This window comes from Oryzias melastigma, linkage group LG9, assembly GCF_002922805.2.
Source record: "Oryzias melastigma strain HK-1 linkage group LG9, ASM292280v2, whole genome shotgun sequence".
Lineage (NCBI taxonomy): Eukaryota > Metazoa > Chordata > Actinopteri > Beloniformes > Adrianichthyidae > Oryzias > Oryzias melastigma.
This window is the reverse complement of record NC_050520.1, coordinates 17,698,638-17,721,940: the sequence shown is the minus strand read 5'-3', so window position 1 is coordinate 17,721,940 and position 23,303 is coordinate 17,698,638. Positions and strand designations below refer to the sequence as shown.

Here is a 23,303-nt window from a genome sequence, read left to right as displayed (position 1 = left end):
TCTTTAAATGTTAAAGGTTGCAGAACCCTGATGTAGGTATTTGCTATGACATTTTTTTATTTCCCCCCCAAAGACAACAAAACTTGTGAAATAATAAACTGTTAGCATATTGGCATATTTTAACATATAAGTAAAGTAAAGGTCAAATCAAATCTTTCATTTAATTGTTGCCTTTTTTATACAGTCAGCCATCCCATTCTGGCCTGAGAATGGTACGAAGAAGCTAAAGATCAAAGTGGACGGTTGTTTGGGTCCTCCGCTTAAAGTTGACTTCACAAGACAAGAGAACTCCCTGCTGCTGCATCTGGATGACTCTGTGAGTAACATTTTTGATGGTGAAAATCCTCTGGGGATCACTAGTTTCAGGAGCATTCAAGAAGCCCAGTTTTTACATTGTTATCTAGACTTTTGTCTTTGCTGTGTGTTTTCTCTTTAATATAGTTGGGCGGTATCATTGTGGACGTGAATTTGTCGGAACACACGGTCACAATCCAGTTCTCAGAATATCGGGACGGTTCAGCCCCCTTTCTTATCATCAACCATACCAGCAATCAAACCCTTTACTTCCACCAAAGGTGAGAAAACACACACAAGGGAAATCGCAGGTATCTTATATAAAATTCATTTTACCACAAAGTGAAAAGGTAGAATGACGTTGGGTTTAAAAGACTTTTATTCATAACAATTTCTTGTTTTCAGTGTTTTGTGTTTAAAAGCTCAATTCACTAATATTTATTATTCATTTGAAGTCTTTTTGAAAGGCGCTGCATTTTCTTTTAAAAGAAATCTCATTATTTAAAATAGACGTTTTTGCTGTGATTAAATATTTTATCATTTGGTTCAAGCTGTTTCTTTTGCTTAAACGATCAGAATGGTCTCACTCCCAACTTCTTCATGGATTTTATCTCCAGTTAAATAAATAAATTCTGCAGTGTTTTTCCAGTCAAGATGATACTAAATTAAGTGAAGTCCTTGATTAAATTGTACTTTGCAAATTAATCTTAAACCATTTAAATATTACCATATATTATGTTTTCTTCACATTCATCACACACTCATTACTCTACATGTACACTTTAATTACACAAACACTTTTTAAAATGACGACTCATCCCCTTGAGTCACAGGACTTCAATGTTTGATATTATCTATGATGTCTGCATGTTTTTGAGACTAAAATCTGCTTTTCTTACAGCGGGTCCCTTGCTGTTCAAGAATTCCTTGTCTAGTGCACATAGATCCCTGTTTAATGTGTGCAGCTGCGTGCGGATAACTGACTTTTTATGTTTGTTGTATGGGTCACGCAGCACCAGGACAAATACCTCGTGGGTGGCTGACGAGGTGCTCGACCTTTCCTTCTCAGTGGAGGAGGACAGGTAGAAATATTTGAAAGCTGAAACTTTTCTGAAACATTCTGAACTTGTGAGAAAAAAAAAACAGTTTTTAGGATTATAGCTAAATTTTATAACCTGTAAATGTGGATTAAATGAATCCCCCACATTACTACCATATTAATACAGAAAGGAAGAATTGTTAACAATAAACAAAGTAAATGAATTAACATGCCAAATATTGTTAAAAGGAAGTACTTTCATGTGATCTGGTGAAAGCGTGGTAGAAAGTTTCTCACATCTTCTGATTGTCACATTTAAGTTCAGTCTGTAGTCAGAAGAAAACAAACGAATCACTAATAAGCTCTAAAGTGTTTCTTTCTAAAGTCCTCCATTGCTCCAAATCAAACCCCACGTTAAATTTACTGAAATATGTTTTTGCATTACTCCAAAATCTTTGGGGAAAATAAAAGGAGCAATTTAGAAACACTTTCTCTTGTGGTTATTCTTTAGGATTCTGTGTGGTCCTATTTCTCTTTACAAGTAGAAATTAGTTTGAAATGCTGCTGATTTATGGGGCTTTGCTTAAGAAATATTCCCTTTCTGCTTCCTTCAGCAAAAAGGGAATGATGCTTATTTTTTCATCTGTGTTTGTCAATTTCTGTGTGATTGTCTTCTTGAGATGAGAAGTTCTGTGATTTGATGGTGTTTGTTTTAAACTTGTCTTTCTAGGAAAGCATGGGGAGCAATAGCTGACGGGGTCTTTTTCTGTGTTTAGCTGCAGTATTCTTCTTTCTCCTCTTTTTTTAATCACTTATTCTGCATTATGACATGGTAACTAATGTTACTAAAACGCTGTGTTTTTGCGTGCATACAGCTCTCAGAAAGAGATCGAGGAGGAGGAGCTGGAGGCAGGGAAAGCTGTGTACTACACCTGGACTGATCCCTCTGGTTCCCGTGAACTTAGCTGGACATGGGGCCCTTACAGTGGAGCTCTGAAGAGTGAAGAGGTACTTTACTAAAGTCTGATTTGTTTCTGATTAATGCTGGCATTCTTATAATTGTCCTTTAAAAAAAATCTTTAACATATTTAAAAAAATAAATTATATGGTTCATTTTAGTGGCTAACTATTAAAGTAAGAATTAAATATTTTTTTCTGTTTATTTTATCAGACTCTTAAGTTAAGAAATAAGTCTGTGCCTGCAACTGAAGAGAGTAAAGTAATGGTTTAATGAGAGGACAAACCTTCTTTAATGGCAAATATTTCTGCTCATATTGCTTATGGATTCCTTTCACATTTTCCTGTTTTTATCTTCATCCCATCTTTAGGACCTGCATGAAAACATCAAAAAGGAGGGGAGACTTTTTGTGATTTCCTTTTTTGAAGGTAAAGTTTAAGAATTATTAAATGTAGAAATCTCTTACCCACATCTGTCTGTACGTTCTTTGTACGTACTAGTACAACAATGATCCTTTAAAGCAAGCAATCCTTGTTTGCAAGTAAATATGTTGAAATATTGTTGATTCGGGTCAATTGCAATTTCATTAAGGATTTTTTGTTTTGATTTCTTTTGTTTGAATTTTTTCTCTTTTTTTTTTCTTCTTCTGAAAAGGTCTCCAGCGTGTTGTGGTGTTCTCTGAGGATCAGAGCATCTACAGTCTGCTGTGTGAGAGTGAGAAAATGCAGGCAGCAGAGCAAGAAATCATCCTGCTGCTGCAGAACGTGGGCATTTCTCTGGTCAACAACTCCACCAGCCAGGAGGTTTCCTACATTGGCATCACCTGGTACTCTACTTGTGTTGAGGCAGAATGAAGTTGCAGTGCTCTGACTTTGTAATGATAAAAAAGATGATCTTATTTGTGTGTCGTTTTTTTTAAGTTCTGATGTGGTGTGGGAGTTCCAACCCAAGAAGAAGAAGCGCTGGAAACTTTTAAACACTAAAGAAGGAGACATGCTAGAAAAGTTCTTCAAAGATTACCAAAGTTCTGGTCAAGTTGAGGATGCAGAGGTGGAACTGGAAAATAACTACAAGGTTAGACTCTAGGTTTATTCTTTCAAGTTGTTTTAAATTGAAATGTATTTTTATCAATTATAAATGATGATGGTAATTAGTTTCAGGATGAATATTTTATTTTTATTTTATTTATGGTCTCCCAGGTCCGCTTCACAAGCAATGGCAAGAACATGCGTATGCTGGAGCCGTGTGATGCTCCTCTGAGGAGACACTTTCTGCCAGGGATAAAGGTGGAGTACAGCATCTCGTCACGCCAGAGTACCTACCGTGTGAAAATCCATCGCATACAGGTAATGTCACTTTAGGTGTTGAAATAGGGGGATCATTCGTTGGTAGGGGTGTAACAGATCACGAAACTCGTGGTTCAGATCATGTGACAGTTTTAGGGTCACGGTTTGGATCATTTTTCTTTGAAAAGCTTTAAAGCATATATTTGAGAAAACGTATATTTTGAAGCATAGATATACACTTCCACATCTTTGAGCGATGATCTGCAGTACACGTGTGGGCTGAACTGTGGCCAGTGATCCGTACGGATCACAAATTATCCGTGATCCGTTACACCTCTATTTGTTGAACTTTTGCCTTGTAGTTTAAAATTAACTGAAAGTAAATAAAAACTTGAGTAGTTTTTGGAGCTTAGCTCTCTGGGGCTCCAATGGCAGTCCCCTCAGTGAGACTGAGGAGACCAGAAAAGCCAGAAAAATGTTCAAAACTACTTTAAGAGTTGACTAGTTTTTATACGATGGCGTCACCAGGATAATTGTCATCGGGGCTTCATTTTTGAGCCATTTTGGCCTCCTTTTGGTTTGGGACCACAGGCATGCTGGCTGGAGATCTTCCTACAGGCTCTGATCTGTAGAGTCCTGAGGACCTCTGCGCTCAGAAATCATTTTGCAAGTGCTGCACAGGCTCGTTTATCAGATGTGAGGGGTATGAGGGTTTCCAGACAAATCATTCACAACCAACTCCACTAATTCGACTTCAATGCCTAACGACTGCAGCAGGTGACTCCACTCACACCAAGACACCACTGTAGGTGGTGTGGCTTTGACAATGCAGCAATGCTCCACTGTCCAGTCACAGAGTATCAGGCCAGCCTGCACAGAAGTGATGGTTGTCCGCATTGCTGGAGGAGTCGAGGTCCATGTGGTCCCCAGGGTTTGTTTTGGTGGAGGAGGTGCAACAGTCTGAGCAGGCATCATCAGTCAGCACAAAACCGAACCCACTCATGCACATTCTTACCTCAGAAGCATCATAGACCCATCATCCTCCACCAGCACACCCCCATCGCATTTCCTCAGATCAACATGATGAGGCCGTGAGGACGATGAGACACCACTGTCAAACTGTCATTATAGCAAATGGTGGAAATACCTGCTATTGACATGGTCAGCTTTTGTTATCTGGACTATCTTTACTATTGTGTTGATTTTAGGGTAATAACTTTAAATCTAAAAGAAGGATTCTTCTCCTTCATTATTGGTTATATCAAAGGAAACTTTGACATGTTTAATTAAAGTTCAGAAATAACAATATTCCTAACTTATTCTGAGTAGTGCATTTGTTAGACAAGTCTCCATGGACACGTTTGGGTTATGAATGTTTTTTGTTCATGTAGTTACTAGTTAAACTGTTTCATTGTTTCTGCAGATTCAGAATCAGATGCAGAGTGCCATCTTCCCTTACGTCTTCTGTCCTGTGAAGCTGCCAAAGTCCATCACAATGGACTCAGGTGGGTTCAGTAATACACGTCTTGTCTTTTATCATGCTGTTACCTGAACAATCTATTTAACTATGCTGTTATTTTACATTATTTTCACAGTATTTACTGTAAAGTCACATAATTTGTTAACAATACATTGCTTTGTTTTTCCCCAGAACCGAAACCTCTAATTGACATATGCATTGTTACCAGGGCAGCAGGACACTCCGATATTCCTCGCATTAAGTAACTATTATTCAATTTTTCATACACTTTTCATTGCTTTCCAGTTCTAAAAATAGTGCTCTTAAGTCTTTTCTAATTGTTATTTTATATCATCTCCGTTAATATTCCCACTCGGAAATGTTTTTTTGTAGTAGCACCCTTGATTAAACCACAAACTGCTGTGTGTTTTGATTTACACCAAACTAAAAGGCCTCTTCACTTCAGGTACTTCAAGGTTTTGATTCAAGAGATGGACTTGAAACTTGATCTGGGTTTCCTGTATTCCATTTTTGACTTGGTCAACCCTGAAAACACCAGCGGCATGAGTCCAGAACAGGAGGTTAGCTGCACATTCCCAATTCCTCTGCTCTGATGAGAATCATTTTTATTTAATCCTCTGTGGTTATGTGTGTTATAATTCTTCAGGTGGAACTGTTTGAGAAGGACATAGAGTATATAAAAACAGAACTAAACGACGTATCTGCTGCTGATACGTCTCCCATCAGCCTCTACGAGTTCTTCCACATTTCACCCATCAAGGTAGGCAACAGTTGGCTTGTCACAGATAAGTGCATCTGATGGCACAAACACTGTCTGGGTTTTTTTGTTTGTTTTTATGAACCAAAACTGTCATAAGCTAGTGTGGACTTTTCATATATACTGGACATTTCAACTCTGTCACTAATTAGATTCTGCAAAGTGAAAAGAAACCCTAAAGTGGGCTATAACTATAGTTTATTTCCCCGAAATTTAACAGCCTTTGAAAACGAAAACTGGGCAAGACATTTTTTTTGATGGCCCCCTTAGGGCCCACCACAGCAAATCATCTGCCTCCATCTCATCCTATCCTCTGCATCCTCTGCAGTCAAAGCAAATCCAGACTTCCTCATTCAAAACCCTGTCAAATTCTAGTTCTTATGGTGGGCTCTTTATATACACTTGTAGCTTCCATTTACTTGTCAGAGAGTATGACTAACAACAACATGTAAATGATATAGAAAACATGTTTCTGAACCAAAAACCTTTGTGCTTCAGCTGCATTTTAGTTTTTCTCTGAGCACGGGAGGAGAAGATGGTTTGAAAGAGAAAAGAGCCACAGAAGTCATTCCTGTTCAGTCCCTCAACCTCCTGCTGAAGAGTATTGGAGCCACTCTCACTGATGTGCAGGACGTCGTCTTTAAGTATGAAACGCCACAGTTCATAAATATCTGTGACTGGATGAATGTCTTAATTTTGCTGACCGCTTTGGGTTTATTGTTTCAGGCTGCCTGCATTTGAGCTGAAATTCCAGTTTTGTACAACTCAGCAGCTGCAGTGGAAAGTCATCAGACATTATTCCAAACAGGTGAAGTACAACTGCAAAGTTTTTTAATTTTTATGTAAACTTTAGGGCTGCATTAGTGCAATCAGAAGTCTTGACTGAGAACTGCAATAAGGATGTGACTACATTAAAGTTGATGCTTCAGTCATCAAGCTCAGATTTCTGTTTTACTGTAAATTGTTGTTTGAAATTAGCTATTTTTTTCCACATTTTGTTTTTTTGTGCTTTATGCCACTAATAAAACCATGTTTCTAAAACTTTTATTTTCTTAAAACAGATGTTTGTTGATGTCCATTTTTTGTTCCTTTTCAAAGTGTTTTGTAAGTTATGCATTTATCCAGTTGTTACATTTGGATACTCTTTGACAATTCTGATGGACAGCAAAGTGAACATTTATTTAGAATGGGGTCCGCAGGTATAACGTCTCTGTAGTTTGTATCAAGATTGATTAAAAAGATTTAAAAAACGGTGTTTGATCTCACTCTAGTTTCTGAGCGTCCAGTACCTTACCAGGGGTCTCTTCATCTTTCCTAATTATAATTCCAATCTTTGTACTTTCCAGGCTATCAAACAGGCGTATGTACTTGTGTTGGGCCTGGACGTGCTTGGAAACCCCTTTGCACTGATCAGAGGACTGTCCGAGGGTGTGGAGGCCTTCTTTTATGAACCCTACCAGGTAAGAGTGACTGGAAAACACTCTCATTTTTAATAGTGAAAGTAGAGAATCATGTAGTTTATGAAAGGCTAATATGGCCATTTAGGATTACCTGATTGTGTTTCAATAATTCAGTAAAGGCTGAAACATTTTTCATAACAGTGGTTGAACTGTACTTTCAGGGAGCCATCCAGGGCCCTGAGGAGTTTGTTGAAGGAATGGCTCTTGGTGCCAAAGTTTTTGTTGACAAAGCTGTGGGTAAGTGTGAGAATAATAGTGTGAAATAATATTCTGACTGTTGGGATTCAAAGGACTGGAGACACTGGGTTTTGTCTCCACTCTCAACCTGGAATGTCTGCCAAAATATTACTTTAAAGCCCAGAGAAAATATCCTCAACAGAGTCAGATATATATATACATATACATATATATATATTTAATACTGTGTTTCTTTGCATGTGGTTTTGTTTTTTAGCATTTGTGTCAGTGTCTCACTGTGGGATGCGCCCCCTAGGTGACCCTTTGAAGCATCTATCTCATTGAACAAATGCTGATTGGTTGTCGATCGTGACACTACAACAGAATGCCATTCAAACATCCCTTCTGGCTTTGAAACATATCATGAATATTCTTCGGTACGTAGCTAGACTGTCCATTGATTAGAGCCGCTTTACTTCATCTCTGGGTCCTAGCTGCTCCTGCTTTTGGTTCTCCACTCCCACGAATAGTACGACATCAACCTTCCTGTTTGCCGACACTGAGGGCAAGTAAGAGGCTTGCTCGTACCAGAAGCCTCGTCCTGCAAATAGCTGGGACTCCCAGCTCGACCCATCTGCAGATGACATCTTGGAAGTGAACTCTGATAAAACACTGGATCTCCAAAGAGGATACGGATGAGGTTTTCTGTTCTCGGCCTCAGAGCAGGTTTCAAAACCTCAAGCTTTATTTGCCCCAATATTCAAGGACGTTCACCAGGATCTTTTGCCTTGATTACAAACTTGAAGCCATCTGCCGGTCACTGCATCCAGACTTCCCATATTGTGGTCCACTGTTGAGATGGAATCTGTTGGGTTCCATTTTGAGGGAAAGAAATTGCCCCAAACAACTGCTCCATGTTTTTTCTGGAGCTGCTGAATGAGGTTTCATTGTTGTGGAGAGACTGCTCTTATAGCAACAAAAGCCCAAACTGGCAAGAGTCCTTCTTGGTTTTTGAGATCATCAGCAGAGGAGTCTGCAGTAGACGACACCTAAAACATGATGATGTCATCACTTCTTTAAGGAGGACCTGAAGTACATACAAATAAAGGACCAAAGGATATCGAAGCTTCAATCAATAAAAGTAGAATAATGAGTCTTTTTGTATGCTGAATGCTAGATGGGGAAAATTTTGTCTAATCCTTTTGCATTTGTTACTCAGGGGGTATAGCAGGTGCAGCCTCCAAGATGACAGGTGCCATATCCAAAGGCATTGCTGCCATCACCATGGATGAAGATTATCAGCAAAAGAGACGAGAAGCCATCAACAGACAACCCAGTGGGCTGAAAGAGGGTCTGACCCGAGGGGGAAAAGGACTGGTTTCTGTACGGAGAACCTTTTATGTTGCATTACTGCTTTTGTTATCACAGGAAATGCTATAATTATTCTAAAAGTTTTTTTTTTTCCTTTGTTAGGGATTTGTCAGCGGCATCACAGGGATCATTACCAAACCCGTTAAAGGTATTTTAAAGACCGTAACGAAGAAGAAAATCCCGGTTAAATACATCACCTTAAATGTTGTGGTGTGCAGGAGCCCAGAAGGACGGGGCTGTGGGGTTCTTCAAAGGCTGCGGCCAAGGTCTGGTTGGCGCCATCGCTCGACCTACAGGAGGCATCATCGACATGGCCAGCAGCACCTTCCAAGGGATCAAGAGGTTTGGCTGATTCCCTATAGTAACAAAGCCACATGCCGATAGATCTACCTTTAGGCTGATCATAGACGATGACTTATAATAGAGCAGAGAACTCTGACAAGATTCTAGTTTCAGTTAGATATGTATGTAAATGTCTTGTTTTTCAGATTCTTCCACTAATACATCAAACATTCTTCACTTGTTTGTGCATTTAAACAGAATCGTTGTTTTCAAAATGCATTTTTCTGTCACTTTTTTCTGTTTTTAGGGCAGCAGAAACTTCCCAGAATGTGGAGTCTCTGCGCCCACCTCGTTTCATTCACGAGGACGGCGTCATACGGCCATACAAAGCCAGAGAGGCCAACGGGAGCCAGATGCTCCAGGTATATAAACCTCCACGAAGCTGATTTAGGCTCAGACATTTTCATAAAAACATTTTAAAACTTATACAGAGTAAAGATAAGAGACTCTTTCTCCACTTGTTGGTTTTCGTTAGAAAATTAAAGATGAAAAAATTCAATGGAAAATATCTTTAGTATTTACTAACCGTGGTTATTGCTGGATTATTTTCTGGATGACCCAGACTCATCCCATAGATTAAATTCAATATATGAATCACTGAAACTGAAAGTTCCTGTATTATTTACCAGTGAAGATGGCTAAAGCTGTGTCATGTTTATTGATCAACACACAGGACTTTAAATTGTATCAAAAATATTAACTGTGACTCACTAGAATTTAATCCAACTGACATTTATTTTTTTTATATATAACCTGCATGAATGTTCAAACAGCTTTACTGCTTATTTTTGTTGTCATTAGACTTTTATTTGTTTTTATCAATGTCTTGCCATTATCATTCTTCCTTCACCATTCAGTCCTTTTAAAGCATCCAACTTTTTTATTTTTTTAATTTTCATTTTATTCCAACACATCTTGGAGTTTTTTCAATCCTGTATCACGAGGTTCACAAGCAATTTGTCCAGTTCACGACCGGCTTTGTTTTCCATTGGGCACAGGTTAAATGAAATCACGCAGGGATGCTTGTCTTTAGGGTTGATGTGATGCAAGACTCTGGAAAAGTCTTAATAAATCGGTCAAATTTCAGTCACAATCCATTTTTTTTAGTTCTTTTATGCTATCTTTAACTCTTTTTCTTTGTTGAGAAAAGCAGTTTTCCAGTCAATACAGCTATTAAAGCTTTACAGTGACCATCAGTTTGTTTGAAGGCTTCCTTTGAAACTGTAAAAGTTATCAGGTTGGATGAAATGATCAGTTCAGCTGAGTCTTTGCTGAGCGGAGTGGTTTCTGCCGGCGTTCTCTCTGCGCTGACCTTCACTCTTCTCTCTCGTCATCTCCACAGTGGCGATTGGCCTTCAGTGAATGGAGTAGAGCTGACTCAGATGATGAGGATGATGAGTACAGAAGTTAGAAGTGATGTAGTGTAGAGCAGTTGCTCTTTTGTCTCCTAGCTTGTGCTAGAGTTTTGTGCTTTTTTTTTATTTCTAACGTGAAGGATTTAAGGGAAATTCAAGATTTTTATCTTTGAAGTAGCTCATTCATATTTCCTGTTTTGTTTTTGTTGCCTCTCTGTGTTTTCTTTCAATCATATATATTGTTTGTCCCATTTGTATTTCATTATCTCATCATTTTGTTTCCAATAAAGTTTTTACCATAAATACATCTTCTTCCATTTTGTTTCATCCCACCTTTCCTCTCCATCACACAGTTGTTAACTTCATGTTTTAAAAAAAAAAAAAAGTTGGTTCCAGTGTTTGGTTTTTCCTAAAACCCCTCTTTGACCGTCTGTCACTGACTTTCTTCTTCCAGAAAATTGAGAATGGACGTTTTGCGAAATATAGGTACTTTGCTCACGCTAACATCAATGAGTCCGACTTTCTCATGATCACCAAGAGGTGAGTCGCCACAAACGTGTCGTTTTGTCCTGAAGCATTTACTTCCACCCCAGTTAACCGTACTGAATTCCCTCTCTAGGGGGATCTTCTTTGTGACCAGAGGCACGTTTGGTCAGCTGACCTGTGAGTGGCAGTACCTGTTTGAGGAATTCACCATGGACCCAAGGATCGATGGGAAACGTCGACTCCGCATCGAGGCCAAGGTACGATCGCTAAAATAAGTGACATCTTTGGAATGTTTAAAATAAATAAATACAACTTTTTTTTTATTGCAGGAACGAGTGAAATCCGTCTTTCATGCCAAAGAGTTTGGAAAAATCATCAACTTCCAAACTCCTGAGATTGCAAATGTAAGTTAACTCTAAAACACTTTATTGGCCTTTCTGTACCTCAAACTAATTTGTTCTAAATGTACTTTCAGTGGGTTCTTGAAAAATTAAAGGATGCCAGAGACAGTTTGTCCAAATAAAGGAAAGCTGCTTTACTCGCACCTGAGGAGTGCGGCCCAGTGCCTTCGTTCTTTACTGCATGGCCGTTGTGTTTCCCTCCACGAATGATCTGTCCACAACATATGCTGCATGTTTACCTTTTGTAAATGTTGAGAATGATTGTGTGCATTTTAGGAAAAAGTGCTAAAAATGTTTCATAATATTGAGAGCACTTGAACTAAACTCTTGTCTTTTTGCACAAATATCTTTTTCCTGTTAATTATAGAAAAATAAATAATTCTATAACTAAATAGTCTTCTTTATCAGTCTATAAGCTCATATACAAAGACTGAGGCCCATTTGACTACAATTGTAGCACATTAAATGCCAAAACCTGGAAGGTTTAAAGGGACACATTTAAATAAATACTAGTATAACTGTTATAGTTTATTTTGTTTTCTATTTGTTTTTGCTCTGTTTTAATGAGTCGGAGAAATAAAGACTCTGATTTACATTCCTACTGTTTTATTTTTCACTAAATGTACATCTCTGAAGCTGCTGTATGTTTTTCTTATATAATTCATCACACAGCTCTTAACATTTTATTGATTTAATTTAACAAAACATTTTCTTCAATGTAATTATTAAAGGTTTACTATTTTATTTTCCATTTCAATGCTGTTCAAAATAAAGTGCTTGAACTCCTTCAGTATTTTTTTCTTCCAGAAAGCAAACACATCACTGTACTGTATTTACTAACTTTGTTTATTATTGAAAAGTACCAGGATTAATAGAATTTCTGCATAAAATAAACACTACTAGAGTATGTACATGTACATGAGGGGGAATTTGCTGCAGTTTGATTTTATTAAACACAAACAAACCAATAAGGCCTAAAAGGATACTAAATATCTCCAAGTTAAGTTAAAATACATATTTTAAAGTGATTTACACATATCACATACTTTCTACTTCTCTGAAGTATCACAGCACACATTTCTAAAGGTGAGAATCACGTTTACATCAACTTTTTTTCTGTATTTTGTCATTGCTGCAACTCTTAAATTAATATTTGAACCTGCACAGTTTGTAGGAGTTTGTTAAGTCTAGGCATTCTGTGGGCTCTTGTGTCACACCAGGTTGAAGTCCTTGAGGTTGGCTGTGAGGATGGTGTCTTTGACGGCCACAAAGACGAAGCGGATGTTTTCCGTGTCGGTGGCGCAGGTGAAGTGAGAGTACAGCTTCTTGTCCTTGTTGGGGTTTTGTTCTTGGTACATTTTGAGGATGAAATCTTGAGCTGCTGATGGATCCTGCTTGGGTCCTGTAATTCAGAATTAGTGTTAGTATTTTCATTGATTTGAGCAACAAAATAAAACTTATTTCTACACTGCTCCCAAAAGGACCAAATGACTTTAACCTTTTTTTATTTGACAGCATTTTCACAATCAAAAGTGCAAAAAGTATAAGTTTAGTAAGAAAAATAAGGTGTTGACAAAGTTTCTGATAAAAATCATCAAAATAAAAGCACCTAAAACATGAAAAAAATAAATTCTGCAGGAAAATAAGTTATAAAAAAAGAAACCTTGTTTCGTGTCATAAACTTTGTGTTGCTAAACTAGTTTGAAGTGATGACATGTTAAGCAACGAAGCACATGTCCTGTTTTCAGTACGTTTAAATGCTTTTGCTTAAGAAGTCAATTTTCTTTTGAAAGGGGGGCATTGCTCAATACATCCTTGGAGCTGAATTCCATCCGTCTTCTTCTGCTCATCCGGAACTGGATCGCAGTGGCAGCAGTCTAAGCAAAGATGCCCAGACTTCCCTCCTCCCAGTCACTTCCTTCAGCTCCTCTGGGGGGATCCTAAAGTCAGCTGAGAGACGTAGTCTCTCTAGCATGTCCTGGCTCTTCCCCAGGACCTCCGCCCAGTGGGGTATGCCCTGAACACCTCCCCAGGGAGGCGTCCAGGAGGCATCCGGACCAGATGTCAGAGCTACTTCATCTAACTCCTCGATGTGGAGGAGCAGCGGTTAAGAACCCCTGTAGGAGAAGTCCTATTCAAGATTTCGCTACGTCGCCTGGATTGGCAACAACAGGGGGCTCACCCTGGAGCCAGGCTCCTCACACGGGCCCTGGTTGGGTCAAGCCCGAAGAAGCGATGTTAAATCGTTCTCTAGTTGGCCCACCAACTGCAGGATAGCTCAGGAGGGGCCGGTGAATGTGGTTTGAGTGGCAGTTGAAGGCAGAGGCGGTCATGGAGCTTGGTTTTTGGGAAGCTGGATTCATTTTGGGGGATTCAGTGGCAAGATATGACTTGGAGGGGTGATGTGAAACTTGTCCTAAAGCTAGTAGGCCACCAGAGGAATCTTTGGTGTGTCAAATTTCTTCCTGATTCACTCACCTGTAAATTCAGGGAAGTACGTAGAAATGTGAGAGTACATGATCTTCTCTTTGAGGATGTCGGTCTTGTTAAGGAAAAGTATAACTGAGGACTTCTCAAACCAGGGGTACGTGATGATGGTCTTGAAGAGGGCTTTGCTCTCCTCCATTCGGTTCTGGAACACGTGGAGCACACAGATGATGAGGATGATGAGTTCAAGCTCAAAGCATCATTTGGCTTGGAGCCGGACTCTCACCTCATTGTCACACTCCGCCAGGACCTGGTCGTACTCGCTGAGAGCCACCAGGAAGATGATGGAGGTGACGTTCTCGAAGCAGTGGATCCACTTCCTCCGCTCTGACCTCTGACCCCCCACATCCACCATCCTGGCAATAAACAAAACACGCACTTGTGATGCGCATGGTTTCATGTAACACAGTTGTTACAGTTGTGCACGGCGTGCCCCACCTGAAAATGACGTTCTCCATGTCAAAGGGGTACTCGATGATGCCTGTGGTCGGCACTCGGACTCTGAGGATGTCCTGAAGATCGGGTAAGTACGAGGGCTTTGAGATCCGGTCCAAGTCTGAGAGATAGCTGAAAGGAAGAAGAAGATCATGAAGTTTCTGTGAGGTTTTAACAAAAACATTAGACACATTTAATTCTAAATTGAAAAGTTATGATATAAACTGTGGAGTAAAATGTGGCCATTTTTACCAAACAAAACAGGGGAGTGTTACTGTGTGCTGCAGCTACATGCCATCATTTGCACTTTGAGGTAGTATAAAGGCTGTGTGGGTGTTTATCCTCACTATTTGGTAGAGTCAGACAGCTGGTACTCTCTACGCCTGTCGTAGCATTCCTGAATTCCGGCGTCGTTCCACAGACTTTGGATTCCCGCCGCCAGCTGCTGATTTAATTCCTCCACTTTGTCCACTTCCACCTCCAGAACGGCGTCTGCATGGTTCTGTTGACACAGCGTGGCATAGAAAATGTCAACCAACTTGATTCAGTCGTAAGTAAAACAGTTTGAGGATTCTTATTTAGATTACGGAGATAAATGGTAAAGTTTGAAACACAGGTTCTGAAAGATGATTAATTCACATAAAAGCTTTCTTTTATTTTATTGTTATTAATAGTCCAATGTTATCTTCCACTTATTTCTAACTTGTATTTTTTTTACAAAATATATTTTTATGAATTGTATTTTTCTATTTTCCAAGTGTTCCTCGTGTTTCTTTTAATGTAGATTATGTCATTTGTAGTCAAAATTTAAAATCTGTGTCGTTTTGTCGGACATAGTTTCTGAAGAGCGGCAGTAGTTCATTAAAAATTCACCTGAGTTGTGGGCAGGACTGTTGGCACACAGTAAGCCTACCCTCACTTCCCAACATCTATTTGCTCCCCCTCACAACCCCAACCTAATTTCACCAATCCAACAAAAACGGAGAAAAATATCAGAGCTTATTGGTACAGTTTTGAGTCAGACGAGCAAAAAAAATAGACGTATTTGTATGCAAGTGGAGGTATCAGAATGTAGCTTCTACGCCACACATACAAGCGTTTTTTAATGACATTTTTTGGTCCTAATTTATGTTAATTTAAGATTCTTTTTCTTTATTTATGTCCTCCTTTATGAGAAAAACGCCACAAGAACATATTAAAAACACCAAAACTGTTTAAATGGGTGCAAAACTTCCAAAATATGACTGAATTTTAAATTATTTTATAGAGCTATCAGTAGAAACATCTGATTGCTTTATTTGTTCAACTAATAATTCATTTTCTCTCTTAATAAACTGCCTTAAAAATGTTCATTTTGACTTGATTTCTTTGTGTTTACCTTGTTCTGTGGATCAGCGAAGGATATATTCAGCGGCCCCATGGCTCGGATCATGGTCTGCATGGAGGTGTAGATGTTCTGGTAGACTAGCTTGGCGTAACTCTTCTTGTCCTCGTCTGAGTATCCCCCTCCATGGATGATCCTCATCTGTTTGATGAAGGTGCTCTTTCCACTCTCACCTGTGCCTGTAAGACAGACAGCAGAATGCTGTTGGAGCTGCAATCTTTAACATACTGTAACTTTTCAACTGTTAATACGATAATTCCAGTGGATTTTGAAGGAGAAAAGCGGCTCGTACGAGCCGCTTTTCTCCTTCAAAATCCACTGGAATTATCGTGTTAATGGTTGAAAAGTTACTGTAAATCAAAGAACATTAAAGCTAATTAAATTCAAATCTCTGGGAATTTTTCATTTGCAAAGATAAGGTTTCTTCAGCGAGGAAAATATATTTCAAGGATAAAAAGTAATGAATATCCTCTCTCTGGCTTCAGAAAAAATCCCAACAAATCCCTTAAACAAATACACATCCAAGCATGTTGCATAGGGTGGGTCCATTTTTACAGTGAGTGTCAGTGCAAGTGTGTGATTATTAGCCCACATTTGCATCCCTGCCTCTTTGCCGCATCTGCCTCCGGACTGTCAGCAATTTTCTGCCGTCGGGGCTGTTTTGCATGGCCTCATGAAAACTCGCATCTTTACATCTTAGCAAACAAAGTTTACACAAATCGGCTGCATTTGAATGTACCTTGTTTACAAGTCAAGTTTCTTGGAGAGGACGGGCGAGGAGGAGGTTGTGTAAGAAACCCGGCTGACTTGAGAGAAAAGGCAAATCCTGATCTGCATCTGTGCAGTTTAAGGTTTGATTTGGATGAGATCATTTCTATCTGCTCCCCTCAGTGATGGTTAGATTGGACTCAAATCAGTCCACTTTTTCAACAACAACAAAAAACTAAAATTAAAAACTAAAAACTAAATAAAACCAGACGTGAGTCTGCTCTTTGTGAGTTCAGAAAAATCAAATCACAGACATAAATGCTTTTAGTGATAATTACACTGAAGTACCCCTAAGGTTTATCTGTTTAAGGTGAATCCACTCTTCCTTGTGGATTATAAAGCTATCTATATATAAATATTTTTAAAAATAGGAAGTTCCTGAAAAGTTGTATTTAGGGAGAATAGACTCAAAAATATCCAGAGAGAAAGAATTAATAAACTTTTCCTAGATGTAGAGTGAGAAATATAATCAGTTTAGGGACGTTTTAGTCCTTTAAGTTATCCCTTTGGTGCTAACTTAGCCTACAAACCTCCCACTGAAAACTTTTAGTGTTTTAATCATGTAGTGCTCTGACCGTGGACCTCGCCTCCGGCTCGTCTCGGGCCCCCAGCTGTCCCCCAGTTCCCATCAACTACACTTTTTTTTTTAGTTTTTCCTAACTGAGAGAGGGGGTTATAGGTCAAGGATGCCCAGTTTTAGCTTAGTCTGTTTAGTTTAGTTTAGTTTAGCCTCCAGCTATTGTTTATATTCTATGACTGACTTTATGTTTTTGTACAGTTACCAGTGTGGATCTCATTAAGACGACTGTATTGTGATATTGGGCTATATAAATAAAATTGAATTTAAATTGCAATAAAAAAATATAGCTTTGAGAAAGAAATCTAAACATTTAATATTTGTATTAATATTGTACTTTGATAAATAGAGTAAGCAGTGAAGCTGTGCCAAGTTAAAGAAAATTTAGCAGAACTTTCAGGGATTTAGGCTTTTGTTTTTTGCTACAATTAAATTGAAATACACTTAAATAATTTACTATTTGCTGCTGTTTAATTCATTTATATGAATGTCAGCATTTAGTGATGCCTTGGTGCCAAATAAGTTATTGCTTTGAACTATAGTTGCCTCTGTTAATCAGAGTACTTTAGTCATTTCTATTTTCTCAACAAGCATTTGTAGTTTCACTTTTACCTGTGGAGTTTTGTGTATTTAACAGGGTTGTAATTTAGTCAATTAATTCCTGAATTTAAAAAAAATAAAAAAAAAATAATGGAAAACAATTTTTATAATTACTTTCACACACACACCTTTTCTGACAAGTGTTTAAAATGGATGGAGGTCAATTGTATTTTACTGAAAATTATTCAAAGAGTCACACTCTATTATGTAACACCAAAAGTTATCTTTAAAAAAGGTGTCTTATACAGATAAATCTTGAAGATCTTAACATTTACAAACTATTTTTTTAAGTTTAAATACTAAAATGCTGTCGAAAAAACTAGACAGTCCAAGCAAATGTGAGCCATTCTCACCATTCAAATCAGGAAAAAATTCCAGTTTCAGTTTTGACTTAATTTGCATCATCGCAAAAGGCTGCCCTTCTATTTGTTGATTTTTGTTTTTCTTTACTGGACAGTTCTTGGATGTCACATCTGGAACACGCGGGGCCGCATCTCTGGGTTCAGTACCTGGCCTTCTGACCTCACGTTGTTTCCGTGGGTAACAGAACATTTAGACATGTAGAGATTTGACCCCAAACGCGCTCCGTCACCTGTGCTGACTTCCTCCACAGGTGCATCCTGCCCTGATGTCCCAGTGAACGACTGCAGTGTTGGTGCCACAGAGAAAAGAAACCTTGTGGATTGTGGGACTTTGCTGACAGGAAGTCTCTTTAACCCCGTCATGCCTGACTTTATTTATAGTTGTATTACAAATGTATATTCTTCAATGTTTTTCAGTTCAAGGTGATGTAAATTTTCAGTTCAAGGTGATGTAAATTAGGTGGAGTTTCTGATTTATGTGCAAATAACAGACGGATTAATCCTAATATTTGTCAACGCATAAGAATGCATATTTATTATTCCTATCACTCGTTAACTGAGGTCATCAGATTTTTAATCAATCACTTTGATAATATCTCTGTTTATTTCAATTAAACTCTTCTTTTTTTGTTTCCTAATTACTTTTTTTAGGGCTTTTGTGTGTTTTTTAACAGTAAAAATGACTTTTTAAGTCATTGCATGCATTAGGAGAGGATATAACTACTTTCACAAAACTAATCTACTATAATCTGAAGTCTCCATTAACTTTTATTCAGTCATTTTTCCTTTACTAGTTTTGTTTTACTTGACTTTCCTTTGGTTTTGGTGTGTAAGAAATGGTTTGGATTTGCTTTAATCCACTTTATGAGTTTATATGTGACTGATAATGAACTGAATCCCTTTTGGGGTCATGGGGCTGCTGGAGCCTATCCCAGCTAGTGTTGGGTAAAAGTGGGGTACACCCTGGACGAGTTTACAATCTGTCACAGAGCCACGCACTCAAACATTCACACCTGTAGAGAGACTGAAATCCACTGGAAGTCATTCTGTGAACATTAACCCTTTAACACCAGAGCTCCAGTGTTCAAACTGTAACCAGGTAAGAATCTGGCAACCCCACCACCTCAAAAGTGATACAGCAAGTTAAGAAGATGGAGTTTCCCATAGAAATGAGTACATTTTGACATAAATGTTTTGAAGTAAATGAATGTGTTCTACAGGTGATCTGTCACCTGCTTTAAGGAAATCACATGCATTTTGATCTGACTCATTTTTCTTCCCTATTTTTGTTTCCATCTACTTCTTTTATTTAAACTTGAAATGATTATCTGTTTTTTTCTTTTCTCTACAGATTCGCCAAATCCCTGCAGAAAGAAAGCGCAGATAATTTATTTGATCTGAACTCAGCATTGGCAGATTAAACTTTAGAGCGGCCATGAATGGGGGTGCGTTGAGCTGTTGTGGCCAGCTGTTGTGTTTTGAGGGAAAACTTTCGGAAGAGAACAGTGGCTGCAAACATGTTGCCTCGTCGTGGATTTGCATGATGTTTGCATGAGACGCGCGCCGAGCAGCGAGTTATGGTTTTCAAACACACCACGGAGCGACGCGCTGGCGGCCCACTGCGCTCCCACACCACAGAGCAGGACGGAGCGGCGGTGAACTCAGCCGCTCCACACATCAGACATCCTCCTTCCTGACTCTGTCTTCTCCCACTCTTCTTCTCTTTCACGATTAAATAGTGTTTAAGCTCTTCAGTAGTAGGATTTAAGAATAAAATCTAAAAATTAACTGGCCACTTTACGTTGATGCTCTATCCACCAATCACCACAAAAATGTCAACCGTGCGTAAAATCATTGGCACCAAAGCGCGCGCCTGCGCACCCGGATGATCCAGCGTCGTAAAGGTCACTCCCAAACTGCCGTTCATTACACAGTAACTGTTCGTGTCATTTGAAAGGTATCTCTAACTTTACCTTATGAGTTACTTGTAATGGATTACTTAACTGCTAGATTACTTTAACGTTACTTTCCCTACAGAAATAGAGCATAAACTCTGAAGTTAGAAATTAGTTTCAATTTAGTAGTGATCAATAGTAATATTGTTTATTCTATTTTGCTAAATAAAATCACAGATAGAATAAATGTCGGACCAACACTAAACTTTAACCAGTTCAGTTCCACTTTAGAAAAACTAAAGAACGTGGAGAAATATAGAGCCTTAACAAATACTACTTGGTTAAAAAAGAAAAAAATCAGGTTAAAATTAATGTATTTGCAGGCTTACAACAAAATACTCTAGCACTGTCTAAAAAACAGGATATTCTTGTTAATAAATGTGAAATGAGGTTTGGGGTTATACAATTTAGCATGAAATTAAGCTTTGTAATTTATTTAGAAATGAATAAAAACAAAACGTACAAATGAAATATTTTTTAAAAGTCACAGACCAAGAAGAAAAAAAGGGGAAAAAAAGAGCTTTGAACATTTAGGTCTCCACATTTACATTAATTCTTATTTTAATATCCTTATTGCTTTCCCACAAGTTTGATCGAAAAGTTGTTTTTTATATGTTAAAATACTGATTTTAATTGTAAGTTTTAAGAATTGAGGCCCAATTTGAACTTGACTATAGGGGAAAAATATGGTATTTGTCAGTCACTGATTCTGCAAGTTGTTCCACTTTACCAGATAAGAGAGGTCATAAAAATACTTCTGCTGTGAAAAACCGAATTTTAAAATGAATTGGAAATCACATTCTATGATTTTGAATGAATTTATTTGTTTATTGATGCAGAAAATAATTTTTGGCCCCAACAAACTAGCAAGAATTCTATTACTTCTTCTTTAAGAAGTTCCTCTATCCTCCACTTATTACCTGTATTAAAGACTTCTATTTGAACTGATTGTCTGTATAAAGTCACCTGTCCAAACAGTCAGACTGTGACCTCTCCACCATGACCAAGATCATGCAGAGAAGGATTGGGAGAATCTCATATTGTCAAACGAGACCAAATGTGGAATTTTATTTATTTTATTTTTTTGTATAAATGCCACTCGCCCTGTTTGGAAGAGAAAGAATGCTGGGTTGCACCAAGAACACCACTGTGGAATCATGCTTTGGGGCTGAACTGTACTAAGGAAATGATGAATGGAGCCAAGTATGGTGAGATTTTGGACCAAAACTTTCCATAAGTGAAAGCATTGAGGATGAAACATGCCTGGATCCTCCAACAATGGTCACAATCGCCCATTTGAGTGTCTGAGTAAAAACCATTGTAGGATTCTGGAGTGGCCTAACCATTCTAATCCAGAATCTCAGGATGGAGTTGAAAATATGTGTTACCAAACATGACAGTTCCAAAACAACACAGCTCTTGAGAAGATCTACAAGGAGGAATGGACCAAAAATACAGTTCAAACCTGCTGAAGACCTAAATGTTTGACCTCTATAATGGACGACCAAGATGATATTACAAAAGTACTACGGTGAACTTTAATTATTGTTGATATATTTAAATTATATTAAAAACTAAAAAAAATGTGAAATTCTGGTTTCTTTGTTTATATTTTGTCTTTTTTAAGTGAGACAATTTGCTAAATGAATAACTGACAAACACTTTTTTGCCCCTCGAGTTACTGAACACTTGTTCATTAGGGAGTAATTTTAGTCCAAATGTATTAGTGGAGCAATATTCTTAAAATATGAAACCAACTTTCATCAAACAATACTTTCATGGACGTGTAAACAGTGTGGTTACATTCTAAAAGTGTTTTTGAATATGTGCAGGCTGAATCCCACCTGCCAAACCTGTGTGTTCAGGTGTGGTCAGGAAGCAGTCACCAGTGAAAAACTGTCAGTCCTTCCACAAAAGGATGCCACTCGCTCAAAGAATATGATTTTTTAAGGCAGAAATGGCTTCATCCCGGCCTGCTTTGTGGTGGAAGAGATGCTCACCTAACAGCAGCAGCTTCAGCTCCCTGCGGGAGTCCTTCTTGTCTCTGCGCAGCTGCTCCTCAATAGCGTCGTTGATCCTTTTGGTCTCTCTGTCCTCCGCCGACACGCAGCATCCCGCCATCGCACACACCGACCTGACACCCTCCAAAAATATCAAATAAATATTCTCAAAATCTGCTGGTTGGAAGAAAATAAATAAAAAAATGTTGGTAGTGTTTGGAAAAGTGACAAAAAAAGTTCAGAGTTTCAGAAGCATCTTCAGAAGAGATGCTTTCTCTTTTTTGAAATCCAAAAATAAGAAAAAGAAAAAGTTGTCCCCACTGGATCCTTCTCCTTTCTTCTCGGGCCAATGAGGGAAGTTCATGTGAAGCTGAGAGACACTTGCTGAACATTTCCCTGAACAATGAGAGGGCGTGGTGCTGGCTGCAAATAGCAGAGGATAAAAGGGAAAGTCAGCCCGCACACCTGTCACCTGTCGACCTGATGGGGACAATTACAACACGAATTGCAAAAAAATAAGAAAGGTGTTACTTGTGTAAGGTGGAAAACTTCCCAATCCTGAAGAGTCCAAGAGGCGCTTCTTCTTTTTTTTTTTAACCAATACCTTAAATAGCCGCTAGGGGGCAGAATGGCCAATGAGGAAATGCGGCGGATTCGTCTTTTGCGGTCCAGGAGCGACTTTTTCCGGAAGATAAGAGCGAGGTCATCCAAGTACAAGACCAACATGATACGACACTTTCCATGTTTGTTTGCATGTCTGTCTGCTAATAGGGATGTGGAGGTAAAAGGAATGTTCCAGAGTGCTTAAGATGTGCACAAGTTCACAAGACTTTCATGGAAACAAATATCAAATATCAAATGTGTTTAAATGTCTAATTACATGAACTGAACACAATAAAATGCACAAAAACTTTAGATTTTGAATCAAATGGGGAAAAATATTTACATTTGCGAATAAGAACTAAAACAGAGAAAGTGGTTCAATTTTTTTTGTTAAAAAAAACAAGACTTTGGAGTAATTGAGTTTTGAAAAACCATGAGTTTTTTTTAAAATAACATTTTAAAGAGCAGAAATGCTCAAGATTTAAAAGAATGTTTGTCTGATATATGACTCAATAAGTATTTTTTTTATTTAATATTTACAGTTTTTCCCTATAACACCTCTATCCCATTTCTTTTCTTGTTCTACGTTTATCTGTATTTTTAAACTAAATACAGTATGCAGTTTAGCATAAATAAAAACATATAGAAAATGAAGTTTAAATTTGCACTTCTAAGTATTTCTTTTTTCTTCAAATTGTTGTGAATCAAGAGCAGATGAAAACGTTT

At 38.2% G+C, this 23,303-nt stretch overlaps 2 protein-coding genes across 6 annotated transcripts in view; one reads left to right on the top strand and one right to left on the bottom strand.

Moving 5' to 3' along the window:
• The window catches only part of vps13a (vacuolar protein sorting 13 homolog A), a 36,408-nt gene extending 24,844 nt beyond the window's left edge, over nt 1-11,564 (top strand). For 2 of the 5 annotated variants that reach the window (XM_024276385.2, XM_024276383.2), the window contains 24 exons: nt 185-316; nt 442-575; nt 1,308-1,376; nt 2,209-2,341; nt 2,662-2,719; nt 2,946-3,117; nt 3,212-3,365; nt 3,491-3,637; nt 5,001-5,082; nt 5,229-5,298; nt 5,503-5,617; nt 5,704-5,817; nt 6,313-6,458; nt 6,541-6,622; nt 7,161-7,274; nt 7,436-7,511; nt 8,671-8,834; nt 8,925-8,970; nt 9,041-9,164; nt 9,412-9,526; nt 10,974-11,059; nt 11,139-11,262; nt 11,335-11,409; nt 11,481-11,564. In XM_024276385.2, coding sequence (XP_024132153.1) covers nt 185-316; nt 442-575; nt 1,308-1,376; nt 2,209-2,341; nt 2,662-2,719; nt 2,946-3,117; nt 3,212-3,365; nt 3,491-3,637; nt 5,001-5,082; nt 5,229-5,298; nt 5,503-5,617; nt 5,704-5,817; nt 6,313-6,458; nt 6,541-6,622; nt 7,161-7,274; nt 7,436-7,511; nt 8,671-8,834; nt 8,925-8,970; nt 9,041-9,164; nt 9,412-9,526; nt 10,974-11,059; nt 11,139-11,262; nt 11,335-11,409; nt 11,481-11,528 — 2,580 coding nt within the window. In that variant the 3' untranslated portion in view covers nt 11,529-11,564. The other 3 variants (XM_024276386.2, XM_024276384.2, XM_024276387.2) reach the window with 2 other exon arrangements.
• A 578-nt stretch (nt 11,565-12,142) lies between these two features.
• Nucleotides 12,143-22,805, bottom strand: gna14a (guanine nucleotide binding protein (G protein), alpha 14a). The gene is made up of 7 exons (XM_036213533.1): nt 21,975-22,805; nt 15,707-15,891; nt 14,676-14,830; nt 14,332-14,460; nt 14,120-14,249; nt 13,885-14,038; nt 12,143-12,808 (listed from the first exon to the last, which is right to left on the bottom strand). The coding sequence occupies exons 1-7, from the start codon at nt 22,093-22,095 to the stop codon at nt 12,618-12,620; spliced, it is 1,065 nt and encodes a 354-aa protein (XP_036069426.1). The 5' UTR covers nt 22,096-22,805; the 3' UTR covers nt 12,143-12,617.
• Between the last annotated feature and the right edge of the window lie 498 nt (nt 22,806-23,303).

What these genes read in the sequence shown, in the direction of transcription:
- gna14a (XM_036213533.1), bottom strand. Translation starts at nt 22,095, where the DNA reads ATGGCGGGATGCTGCGTGTCGGCGGAGGACAGAGAGACCAAAAGGATC. An exon ending in ATGGAGAACGTCATTTTCAG is followed by an intron (nt 14,250 to 14,331) that starts GTGGGGCACGCC and finishes GTTTATTGCCAG; the next exon opens with GATGGTGGATGTGGGGGGTC. An exon ending in TGGCGGAGTGTGACAATGAG is followed by an intron (nt 14,039 to 14,119) that starts GTGAGAGTCCGG and finishes CACGTGTTCCAG; the next exon opens with AACCGAATGGAGGAGAGCAA.